The sequence below is a fragment of the Pyrus communis genome, chromosome 17 (genome assembly GCF_041283825.1).
Source record: "Pyrus communis isolate YQ-2024b chromosome 17, ASM4128382v1, whole genome shotgun sequence".
NCBI lineage: Eukaryota > Viridiplantae > Streptophyta > Magnoliopsida > Rosales > Rosaceae > Pyrus > Pyrus communis.
In genome coordinates this window covers 24902976-24916612 of record NC_142581.1, presented here as the reverse complement: position 1 = coordinate 24916612, position 13637 = coordinate 24902976, and the positions used below count along the sequence as shown (strand labels likewise).

General features: G+C 33.9%; 1 protein-coding gene across 1 annotated transcript; it reads right to left on the bottom strand.

Moving 5' to 3' along the window:
• Positions 1-131: 131 nt before the first annotated feature.
• Positions 132-7421, bottom strand: LOC137749464 (wax ester synthase/diacylglycerol acyltransferase 11-like). Its single transcript, XM_088689662.1, has 5 exons — positions 7228-7421; positions 3886-4441; positions 1935-2282; positions 1423-1560; positions 132-734 (listed from the first exon to the last, which is right to left on the bottom strand). The coding sequence occupies exons 1-5, from the start codon at positions 7407-7409 to the stop codon at positions 555-557; spliced, it is 1404 nt and encodes a 467-aa protein (XP_088545788.1). The 5' UTR covers positions 7410-7421; the 3' UTR covers positions 132-554.
• Positions 7422-13637: the final 6216 nt, after the last annotated feature.

The following is a 13637-nucleotide window of genomic DNA, read 5'->3' as shown; positions in this document are numbered from 1 at the left end:
ACTTGAAACGTCCCAAATACTTGGATGTTGTACAATACTTAGGTCTAAAATTTATCAAGCTTAGGAATAGCACACGATTTAGCGGCATGTCTTTTTTATTTTACTGACAATGGCATGTTATAGACAAAATATGCTCGTACACTTAGTTCGGTATTTGATTCATATGACAGTGTGTTTGTGTGGCTTAGCCCAAACTGCAATATACAAGTAGAATGACACTCTTTGACAGCAAGCAGCGTCAACTTCGAAGAGGAATTGACAACAAACCAACTAGTGTCCATACTAGAATGAATTTTATGCACAACACTACTAGTGAAGCTACCAAAAATAGGGAGTAAACCCAAGAGGAGCCAAGAACACACCAACTTAAAAACTAAGATACTCACTAGGAGAGACTCAAAAATAACCTCACTAGGGAGGCACTTATTGACGAAATACTGAAACGAAACAAATTTGAGCAATCCATAAGAACAAGAAAGAGGAAGGTGAGGGGAAGGAGGGAGCAAAAGTCTTGCCAACTATGAATTTTTTAGATCTACGGTTTTGGTAGAGTTTCAAACGTATGACTGTTCTTCAGTGCTATTTCGCATATAATTTATGTCTGAGGCGTTGAATATCATATCGAGGGCATTTTCCATGCACAACTTCAACTTTTGTGGATCTATGATGCCTTTTTTCATTGTGAAGGCAAGCTTCACCTCTCCCATATAACTTAGGATTGATATGTCAAGGTCCTGCAGGTCCATGTAAATTGTGTTACCTATATATATGTATGTTATATATCTACTATCATTAAGAAAACATACCTCATATATATACACACACACACACACACACTATCATTAAGAAAACATACCTCAAATATACATATACATATATATATTTATATATGAAATTATATTTATATTAAATAATGCTTTGTAGTTAAATTTTTAAAAATACAATAAATTCATTTACTCAATGAAGATGCAAAGATGCATTCTTTCATCATAAAAATGTAAAGTTTTATTTGTTGTTTTCATTTTGCAAAACAATTCTTGAAATATCATTTCGTAAAATGCTACTAGAAGAGCCCTAAACGAACAGGACAATCACAAAAACACCACATAGCCCTTTGTTTATCAACCAAACTTTAGGGAGACCAGATATTCTGCACCTAAAATTGGTGTGACCTCTATGTGTCCCCAATAAGTGTTTGACATGTATTAAATTTATAACAACAAAATTAAGACAAGATATATAATAAATACGCGTCAGTCACTTATTTGGGTCATAGGAAAGCCACACCCATTTTAAATGCAGAAGATCCATCTCAACTTTAGGTTGTTATGTAAATGATTAGGAAACGGAACGATGAATATTATTGTTTCCAAAACTTGTGAGACCGTACGTGTGTGCATGATGTAGTAATATCTGGTTTACCTGAGGTGTCCCAACTACCAGAAAGTATAAGCCTTTAATTGGATGGTTTGCCAAAGACATTTGTTCCAGCGGGCCAATCATATTTGTGATCACCATGCTCGAGTTCTTTATTGTGCTACGGATGTATCTTGATGCTGCCTGCATCACCAGTAGCATTATAATTTTTTAAATAAATGTTGTATATATGAAATATCACGGGCATTTTTCTTGGGCTGGTTTGGTGCACATGATTGGATGAAACGGATATTAAATTAAAAGTATGTTAGAAATAGAAATAATATAATTATGACCATCTACAGAATAGAAGATGGATTACTCATGAAGGAAACTTGTTCATTCTAATTCTTCAAAAAATAGTAGGATTAGAAGAGATGAATTTTCTTCATAGCTAATCTTGTTATGTTCCCTTCCAAACGAAAAATCAATAACATCTACCTTCAATACACCTTAAATTTTGAAAACTCTCCATTTCAATCCAATCATGTATACCAAACGAGTCCTTATTTACTAACCTCGTGGCCTCCAAACTTGTTCAGCATCTCCAATAGCCCACTAATGAAATAAGTAGCAAAAGAATTTCTTTTCTGCTTGATTATTTTTTGTGCCTTCCAGACGAAGTCAAGCACATTTGAGAATTCAGTCAACTTGGGAATGGGAACTTGCAAGAATGTAAAACGATTTCCCCATGGGCTCTTGCTGTCGGGTTTGATCATTTCTTCAATCGACGTATAATTCGCCATGATCCTTGTATTTAGTAAAACCAATGATGTGCTATGCGCTTCCCCTGAGCTTTGGTCCATCTCTTGCATATATAGTCGAGCGCCGAGAAAGACCATCCCGGTAAGAATGTCATTTATCGTCTGTGATAGTAAATAAGTTAACTATGTTACAATTTCTTAAAAATTTGACAATATGGTGTTTGGTGATTTGCATGTTGTGTGTGTATTTTGTTCTATTTTTTGTTAGTCTCAATATTTTAAACAACGATATGTAAGAGATTTTTGTTGCTAGCCATTAGAAGATCTATATAAATGTATAATGTTTGGGGAGTCTAAGGGCTCAAAGTCCCCAAGTCCCCGATTTAACTGTTCACGTTGAGCTTGAACAATATCAAGACCATTATGGTGAAATATATTGATAAATTATGTGTTATTTAGAGAATAGTTAAGCAAATTTGAGAATCATAGTTTCATGGCTTCTTCATTAGCTTCAATAGGTCAGAATATTCTAATTTGGAATTTAGGATGAAGTAGGCACATTGACTTTGAAAAAAGAAAAAAGAAGGGGTTTTTGAATTTTAATCCTTCAAGAAGATTAAAATTTAAAAAAAAAAACTTGGGGTTAGATTAATTATTGATTTTAGACCCTTAATGTGTACTTAATTCAAATTCATATTATATTTTTGTTTTTATATTTAATAGAATTTTTTTTTTTGTCAAAGTTTTTATATTTAATAGATAACTTATTTAATGTTATTACATTAAATTTTAAATTTATTATTATACAATTTTATTTAACTTTCTCCAATTAGTGTACCTAAACATCCATATCATAATATATTTTACTAAATTAGTGTATCGAAATGCCCGTACCTAAATATATTATAGTGAATTAGTGACAGATAAGAAAATATGTAAAAACATAAGTGTACCAAAATTCCGTACCTAATTATATGATACTAAACTAGTGTACCAAAATGTCGGTACCTAAATATATTATACTAAACTAGTGTATCGAAATGTCCGTACCTAAACATATTCCATTATATCGAAATGTTCGTACCTAAATATATTTTTATGAATAAGTGGCAGATAAGAAAATATGCAAAAACATAAATGTACCGAAAAATCTCTACGAAAATATTTTCTTATATAAGATGCCTACCATAATGAGTATTAAAATTTATAATATTTTCATAAAATTTAAATTCATAAAATTATAAATAAAAAAAGAAATATTGAATACATATGCTAGCATTAAATAGAGTCCAGTGACTAAAATTAATTTTTAATCTTGTATAAGATATTTTTCTAAACTTCATCTTATTTAGGGATTAAAATCTAGTTTTCTAAAAAAAGAATTGGCAGTTTAAACTTTCTTAAGTAAATGTACTTTAAATTTTAGTGGCTAATAATTAATAATCATGCCCACCATGCACGGGGTAGGATTTTGTCACGGCATTCAGACCTTTTTAGGTTTATATCAAGGCATTGAGATAGACTTGCAAGCAGACAGTTAGCCTAGCTAAACACATGTTCAGTTTAAGTATTCTGCATGCCCTCATCCTATGAGAGCAGAATAAATTTACATTCAGTTCCGAGGATAAATGGCTTAAACATATACTTTAGTTTTCAACAGGAGATGGAAGGTCAAACGTGAAAGCTTATTCCTATGTTTTAGAAAGAAAAAAGCACATACGTACAAGCATAAACCAAAATATTGCAGAGAAAACCCGAGACTTACCACTCCGAGCTTGCTCTTAATTAATCTGATTCGATCAAGAGAGATCATCATAGTAGATACTGTAATTGGCGCGAACTCAAGTCCATTGGTCGAGGATTTTATTGGTGATCGATCATCTTCCCCCACGATGCTCTTTGAAATGCCCCACCAAGAATCGGATATGGTGTTCAACAAGCATGAGAAAGTTGTGGTCATAACATTTTCACTCTTCGGTTTCGATGGCAGTCGTGAAGGAAAAGTTAGTGGAAGCGAAGGATTGTCAGCCCTTCGTAGACAGGAGATAAGAGCGCCCATGAGAGAGTAGCCATCACCTAACGCATGGTGCAACTTGAATATTACGTTACCAGCTGCATTGCTATTTGGGTACTTTATAACATGAATTTCCCACAGTGGTTTGTCTTCTGGAAATCTTGTTGTTGCTATGTTTGAGATATAGTCATCAAAATACTCGTCATATGATTCATTTGACAAGTTGGAAGGGAAGATTGGAGTTTTAACATGGTCTTCAAGCTTCACTTCAACCTTTTTCCATTGCTTCTTTCCATTATTTTCAATCTGCTTCCAAATTAAATAATTATTAATTGTTCATGAAAAAGAGTACATCATGTAAAGAGTACTTCAAAAGAAACTTCAAACGTCCCCAGATACATTTGGCCCACGTCCTATAATGATGCAATATTACGTACCATAATGATCTAGTACAATGCTTAGATCTAAAACTAATCAAGCTTAGGGATATCATTCGATGAGACTAAATCGGCACTTTATAAGTTTATGTGGTACAAATATGGCTTATACATTAGCCTATACAAGGGTCTTGTGTTCACCATATCATCAATCGAACGAAGGATTGAGTATAACTCCCACATCGGAAAATTGAGAAAATAAAATACAATATATAAATGTTTGGTTCCACTCCTAATATCACGAAGGTCTTTTGTGATAAAACTCAATGCCTAGCAATAAGTGGTTTAGTTGAGACGAAATCAATGTTGTTAGGAGTGGGCCATCTGACATGACCAAACAATCAAACCGACCAAACCCATCAAGTGATACAATTTTAATTTTTAATATATTATGAGGCATCCACTTAATATTATGGTCTGATTGTATTCCTTAGTATAAATTAATATATCGTTGTATAAACAAATTCCTTTTGGTGAAAAATAAAATAAAATAAAGGGATACTTTGGATGCGGTCTCTAATCTTTAACATTCTTAGATTAAAACTTTAGTAGTATTCAAAGTTTGATCAAGGTTCCTTGACTTTGTACACCTCATTATATTACTATTAATATTTATATTTTTATAGTTTTGACATTAATTGTTTGATATTTTATGAGATTTATAATCCTATAAATTTAAAATCCCTCATTATAATACTATTAGAAAGGGTTACAATAAAAACATTCAAACATTTTGATTGCATAAATGCATAAAAACTATGTAAAAATAAGAAATAATAAATGGCAAAAGAATGAATCCATAGTGTTAAAAAAAATTGGTACATTTCACATATAACAAAGTGGTACATTAATAAAGAAGAATAGGTACATTATAAATAAATTAGGGTACATATAACAGATTAAAAATTATGAGTACAAATGAATTTTTAAAAATATAGGCGCTAAAAGAAATTAATACATGGGCACAAAATAAAACTAAAAAGAAAATACTACAAATTAAAAAAAAATATTGCAAATTAAAAGTGGGTACAAACTAAAAATATAAATATATGATAAATATACCATATGTGACATCCCACATCGCCCAGGGGAGCGATCCTTAAATGTATATTCCAATCCTTACCTAGCACGAGGCATTTTGGGAGCTCACTGGCTTCGGGTTCTGTAGGAACTCCGAAGTTAAGCGAGAAGAGGGCTAGAGCAATCCCATGATGGGTGACCCACTGGGAAGTTGCTCGTGAGTTCCCAAAAACAAAACCGTGAGGGAATGGTAAGCCCAAAGCGGACAATATCGTGCTACGGTGGTGGAGCGGGCCCGGGAAGTGATCCGCCCCGGGCCGGGATGTGACACCATATGTAATTTTTCTATCATTGATTAAATATACAATGTCACGTGATGGTATACACATAGGTACAAACACAAATAAAACTTTAAAAAATATGGGCACAAAAGGAAACTAATATATGAGTACAAATTAAAAATGAAAAGAAAATTGGTACAAATTAAAAAATATTTGCAAATTAAAATAGGTACAAACTAAAAATAAAAATATATGATAACAAATTTAGCCATAAATATAAATATACTAATTGTAGCATTTTTAACACTAACGGAATATATTTAAAAATAAAAATATTTTATTATTCAAATAATTAATGATGTTATTAAAACCCAAGGACCTTAATCAAAAATTCAAAATGAATAGGATTTTAATCAATAGAGTAACAAAAAGAAGGATCTTAACCTAATTTTCATGACCTGTTTGAAAATCACCCCAAACCTAAAAGGTGTGAAATGTAGTTTGCCCTATGCCCACATGTGGAAAAAATTGAAAGACAAAAATAAAAGAAATCGTATTTGACCAAAAAAAAAAAAATGTTTACTTAGTCAAGAGGAATTCCACTATATTTTGAACATCCCATGTTTTATTTTTCTGGTCTTTTTACAATGCATTTTTTATATTTAATGACACATTTACACTAAGGGGCTAGAGAATAAATTTATTGAATTAGCCATACATGAGAACTGAACCTAAAACCTATTACTTACAAATAAAGAAAATACCATTATACCATATTACTAAATAGCTTGACAAAGCGATATTGTAAGACCTCTTACAATTGAAGAGGACTTTCATTGAATTTGTAATACTCGTGGCCATTTCATTTCTCCTACATCACTCGCAGGTGACACTTCATCGCAATAGCAGAAAGAAATCATGCCCATGCACCTAGTGCAGGTTTAATCTCAACTGATCTCTCTTCTCCCAAAACAACTAATAATTTAACCCATTAATGCTATTGTTTGTCCAAGAAAAAAAAAAAAAAAAAAAAAAAGTATCACTCTGTCGTAGCGAATTGGCCTAAACACATTAGTCCTCCCTTAACCATCACTACAATCTAGTGATATTGTTGCATAAAAAAATTGAAAAAAAGCTAGATAGTTTTGTCACCAACACTATGTATGATCTATGAGACTTACATATAACTGACAAGTCTTAGATTCGACTGACTTTGATAGTTTATTGTGAGGATTAACACAATCTTCAACCTTCCTAGTAAAATATTGAAACAAAATTTGCTTCTGAAAAGTTGTTTAATAAGTAAAAGGTAGGAAACAAAGAGTATGAGAGAGAGAGAGAGAGAGAGAGAGAGAGAGAGAGAGGAGAAGCGTGAGTTGATGGGGAGAAACACATTCTCAAGCAATGATAGAGTTTGAGAGTCATCGATTGGAATTTCAAATTCTAAAACACCAAGAATCGATATCGACAAAACGGAGCTTTTGAAGTAGTGGCCAGTAGGGCTCACTGGATCTAGTCCCTCTCCCCCGATCTCCATCTAGTCCCTCGTTCCAACTAACTTGAAATTGTTAAGCTTTCATCAACGTGCATGGGCTATGTATTTATAGAGTAAGCGACCAGCAAAACCTTCTCTTTAGCCTCTCAGTCTCATGCTTCCACCTACTTAACTAGACCTAACAGAGTTAATTGGCACCACCCTCCATACAATTACAAATAATTCCCAAACCCCCCACCCCCCAAACAACCAATTACTAATAATTGCCCACCACCCTCCATTAAACAGGAGGTTCAATTACAATTAATTGCCCAATTGCATAAATCTTCCCAGCAACAACCCAACTAGTCTTCTCTCAAAGCATTTCCACCCTTAAAAAGTCATCGGGCTATAAGCAATTTAATCCCCCAGATGAATAGTAACTATCTTTACTACACAGTAATTGTCCAAGTACATCTCTATCCCTAAACTAAATAGTCCAGGTAATTCGTATTAAAATATTATTATTTTTTTTTTATAAAATAATAAAAGATAATTTTATTTTTAATTTTGGATGATAATAAAAGATTAGTTGAAAGTATTTGAAAATATTTAAATGTAGTGTAAGGTGGAAAAACATGGTTAGATATTTATAGAAAGAAAAAGATTTTTTTTTTTGTATTTTTATTTAATTTTTTAATTATAACTGACGTCCGTCTTGCATCACATGACCTAAGGGCTGGGCTAGTCGACTTTAACCTAGGTGAGAGAATAGGCTCCCCAAAGCCCTGGAATAGCGTGGAGGAGTTTTTGGGGAAAGGAGGGGATTTGATCCATTATCCCCTAGGGATTTGAGAGGGGTGGAGGTGCTCTCATTTTTGTACTCATTTACGCCTACAAGCTAATAATGTAATTCACGGACTGACTCGTTATGGTTTGGCGGTTTTGGTGGTTTAGCGGTTTTGATTGTTTAGCGGTTTTATGGCTGGCTTTTCTCAGCCTCTGTTTTTGTCTGTATTTCTTCCTCCTGAAAGTTGTCATTGCAATAAGATAAAATCACTCTAGGTAAAATGAATTGAGTAACGGAAATGCTAAGTAGAACAACTGTAAGACTATATTTTTTACCTCTCCAGAACAGTTAATCTATCTACTCATTCCGTCGATCTGTTCCTCTTCGGTGGAATTACATAGTGTTGTAGGAAAATTCTTGGTACATTGCTGAGCAAAACTTCAGAGTCTACAGTTCTTCGGCTTCGAGAGCATGTGAACCATGGCGTGTTCAGCGATTAACTAGAGGCAAGAAATTTAATTTCCTCAACCGTTCAGCTGGGGCAATATGTTTGGACCCAATTTTACACATTGGCTCCTGCGATCAAGGTCATTGAATGAAAGGGTTTAGGCCGTTGGATGAGACAAATATTAAGGTGATTTCAATTATTTTATATTATTACGGTTGTGATAACAATAATAATTATCTTCTAAATAATTAGGATTATCCTGGTATTTTATTGATAATTACCTAGACAAGGTGTTTGAATGCAATCACATTTGATTTAGGATATTGGTAGAATGTATCCGAAGTGAGTTGTAATTGCTTGAGATTTGTAAGGTTAGAACAAAATGTGGTGCCGAGGCCACTTAATTGGGAACCTAAGATCATGCATGTTGTTGCTAAGATCATGCATGTCATGCATGTTGTGGCTAGTTATTTGATGATTATCCTTTGGATAAAGGATTGAATTGGTTGGTCAGCAAAGGTAGGATAATGCTTCAAAGGTAGGATTGCAATTGAATTTTAATTTGCTTTATGATTGCATGGATGCATCTGAACAAACAAGTTAGAAGGGGAGTCTTTTGGTTACGACGCAACATTCAAGGGCCACATGATATTTCATTTGAAATTAGTCAGCGTGGAAGTGATTGGTATTATCAGGTGGAGCTGCATGGCTGAGCAATTCAATCACTATAAGTATAAGACATTTCGCAATGTAAAAGGCCCCCGAACACAATAAACAAACAACTCAAACGCTCTAGGTGAAACTTTCTCACAACCCTAAGAAAAATACTAATTATCCTAACCCCTTCGTTATTACATATTCAGTTCGTTGGAACATAACTGGAGCCGTAGAACTAATCACTCTTGGAGTACCTTCAAGTTGGTGGAATAGCTAGCACTACTTCTAGTTCGGTCGGGTCTCTACCCAAATCTCAACCGGCGAAGAGTCTTGCATTTCTGCACCTAAAGATGTCATTTCATTAGTTTCTCGGTAAATTGAGGTGTTACCAAATTACTTCGTGTTTGGCACATTGAAAGCCAAATTATTTATTAAACTTCACATTGATCTAGCAACCTTGTCTTCAAAATCTAGAACTCAAGGCTGAGACGTGTTCCTTTCTCGGCTGGAGTGGCTCAGGTGTAGAATTCAACAGCATATTCTATTATAACCAATCAAATGTCAAGTGTATAATATATAACAATTTGCACAGTTTTATTTCAAATGAAAAATTCAACAACAAATACAATATATCAAAATATAAACACTTAATGAAATTGTATATAAAATCATAAATCACTAACTGTTCTTTGAAGATAGAGGCTTGCAAAAGCAATCTCCTAAGACAGAAATTCGTCCTTACACCAGTGCAGCAGTTCAATGGACGTCTATCTTGTAGGATACAACTATCTAACCCAAGTTCTTGCACTTGAACTTGGATTCTTGGCGAATTGGTTGTGATGTTTCTCTGTGAAGTATGAAGGATACGATGGAATTGTTGTATCTGTTTTTGATCTGACGGCCATATATATAATGGCGTAATAGAGCAGTTAAAACCATTCATATTTATCTTTAAGAACGGTTGTAACCGTTCATGTGCTCAATTTTATCCTTTCAGAAAAAACTGAATGCAAAAATCAAAAACGTAAAAACGATAATTGTGTTTTTCGTCCATCCGAGCCCAAGAGGCCCAAGGCCCATCTTTGACATTTAATATATGCACCCAAACCCTCCAAGTCTAAGGCCCAAGGTCCATGGCTTTGGCCCAATTCATTTCAAACTATAAGTGAGTGAACTCACTTATAAAGGTGAAGTTCTAAAAAGGTTTGGGCGATGTGGGACTTAGAGTCCCACATAAACACAAGTTCCAACAATACCCCACATTTTCTATTCAAACTCTAGCAATACCCCACATTTGAATAGAAAATAAGATACTAGCTAAATTAGTAACGTATTTCCAGAGAACTTAGATATGATACGCATCAAGATAGGTGTCTTTTGGACTTGAACCTTCTTTAGTGAGTACTTATCAGATTTACCTAATGAAGCAGTGAATTTACTATCTTGAACTGATCATTCTTAGTAGTAAAATCGAAACAATAAGTATCACACATATCACATCTTGACACACTTCAATTCATACGGTTGTGTTCATTTTGGTCCTGAACATATCCTGATTTCATGAGACCTTTAGAGAATTGTAGCCATACCAATTCTCAAAGATGCGACCCCACATCAATTTCATATGGGTAATGCTAATAAAGAATATCCTGCTCTATTCATCTTAACCATAAGATATTAGCATTATTAAGAATAGTTATTCACCCTATTCGTCTTATAGGCAACACATTGTTTTCTATCATAAGAATGAGTAAAGATTGTGTGTTTCTTACTTTGAGTTTTCCTCAACTAGTTTGCCTATTGAATCTAGACCATGGGATCTCCAATTAGCTAGGTTAGGTTTCCGTCAAGTTATAACTCATTGAGTTGGCTTTAAACCCATTCCCCTCAATGTAATATAATCAATGGAAATAGTTCCATTCTTGAGTAGCTGTCTAATGGCCTTATGTCGTCGCCTTATATGTCTTGACTTCCCATTATATTCAGCGTTTTTGGCTCGACCTTGTGCAGCCATGCTGTCACAATGTATACATATTGCAGTCACACGCTTGGGCCATAATGGAATATCTTCCAGAAAATGTTTAAGCCATTCAGCTTCATCAACAGCTGTATCTAAGGCTATAAACTCTAATTCCATTGTCGAACGTGCTATACATGTTTGCTTGGATGATTTCCATGACACAGCTGCTCCACCAAGTGTAAATACATATCCACTTGTGGATTTACTGTTTGTGCTTCCTGAAATCCAATTTGCATCGCTATATCCTTCTAATACTGGGGGATATTAAGTGTAATGCAAACCATAGTTCATTGTAAGCTTTAAGTATCTTAATACCCTTATTAAAGCATTCCAATGATCTCTTCCAAGATTACTTGAATACCTACTTAGTCGGCTTATTGAATAAGCAAGATCAAGTCTTGTACAATTCATAATGTACATCAAGCAACCTATAACTTGGGTATACTCCAATTGAGATACGCTCTCTTCTTCGTTTTTAGTAAGTTTATGAATGGGATCAAAAGGAGTTACTGTAGGTTTACAATCATAATGTCCAAACCTTTTTAGAACCTTTTCAACATAATGTGATTGAGTTAGAACGTATCCATCTGAATTCCTTACAATACGAACTCCAAGAATCACATCAGCTAATCCCATATCTTTCATATCAAAGCTAGAATTTAGCATTTTCTTTGTGGAGTTAATCATATCTTTGTTTGTTGTCATTATAAGCATGTCATCAACATATAGACATACAATAACACAAGCATTTTTGGTTTGCTTAACATAAATGCATTTATCACTTTCATTGATTACAAATCCATTCGTAATCATATTATGATCAAATTTTTCATGCCATTGCTTAGGCGCTTGTTTGAGTCCATATAATGACTTAATCAACTTGCAAACTTTCTTTTCTTGACTTTTGACAATGAAACCTTCAAGTTGTTCCATATATATTTCTTCGTCTAATTCACTATTTAGATATGCAGTCTTAACATCAATTTGATGTATCTCGAAATTGTACACAAACGCTATAGCTATTAATAACCTTATAGATGTTATTCTAGCTATTGGTGAATAAGTGTCAAAGTAGTCAAGTCCTTCTTTTTGACGATACCCTTTGGCAACTAAACGAGCTTTATACTTGTCTATGGTACCATCCGGTCTCAATTTCCTCTTGAAAATCCATTTGTGTCCTATTGGTTTATTTCCAGGAGGCAAATTAACCAATTCCCATGTATTATTTTGCATGATGGATTCTATTTCACTTTGAATAGCTTCTTTCCAATAAGGTGCTTCAGATGATTCTAATGCAGCCTTACAAGTTTGAGGCTTTTCTTTGGTTACAAAAGTGAGGAAATCAGGACCAAAATCCTTTGCAATTTTTGCTCTTTTACTCTTCCATGGTTCCAAATCTTGGCTTTGAACTCTAGAAGTTGAAGCATGATTATCATCATCATTTCTTGTAGTAACCTTATGTACTCTTTTGTTCAAAACATATGACCTATCTTTATAAGGAAAAATTTCCTCAAAGAACTCAGCTTCTGCAGATTCAAGTATAGTATTTATATGAATGTCTGCAATTTCAGATTTATGAACCAAAAATCTATACGCCGAACTATTATTGGCATGACCAATAAATATGCAATCCACTGTTTTTGGTCCAAGTTTTTGTCTCTTCGGAAGAGACACTTGGACTTTTGCAAGACAACCCCACACTTTCAAGGTTTTATATGTAGGTAACCTACCTTTCCAGATTTCATAAGGAGGGAGATTGATTAGTCTTCTTATGTGGAATTCGGTTTAAAATCGTGTTTGCAGCAAGGAGTGTCTCACCCCATAAATTATATGGTGCACCAGAACTGTTCAACGTGGAATTAATCATATCCTTCAATGTACGAGTTTTTCATTCAGCCACTCCATTTTGTTGAGGAGTATATGGAGCTATTGTTTGATGTATTATTCCATGTGTCGAACAAAATTCTGCAAAGTCATTAGATTCGTACTCAGCACCTCTATCCGATCTTAAGACTTTTGTTCTTTTGTCTAGTTGATTTTCGACTTCGGCTTTAATTGTCTTAAACACGTTTAAAGCTTCATCTTCACTATAAATCAAATAGACATAACAGTACTTGCTGCAATCATCAATGAAAGAAATATAGTAGTTCTTTCCTCCACGAGTTGGTGTGTATTTGAAATCACAAAGATCACTATGGATTAAACCACGTATTTCCTTGGATTTTTCCACTGATTTATATGAGTGTCTTGCATATTTAGATTCTGTGCATATCTCACATTTAGATACTTTGTTCATGGAACATTTGGGTAATAGGCCTAAGTTAACCATTCTTTGAAGAGAACAAAAATTAACATGACCTAATCTTGCATGCCATA

Bases quoted from the DNA above. Each gene is read 5' to 3' on its own strand.
- LOC137749464 (XM_088689662.1), bottom strand. From the start codon at position 7,409: ATGGAGATCGGGGGAGAGGGACTAGATCCAGTGAGCCCTACTGGCCAC. The intron at 2,283-3,885 runs GTAAGTCTCGGG...TTACTATCACAG, and splicing joins TTAAGAGCAAGCTCGGAGTG to ACGATAAATGACATTCTTAC. The intron at 1,561-1,934 runs GTTAGTAAATAA...CTGGTGATGCAG, and splicing joins ACAAGTTTGGAGGCCACGAG to GCAGCATCAAGATACATCCG.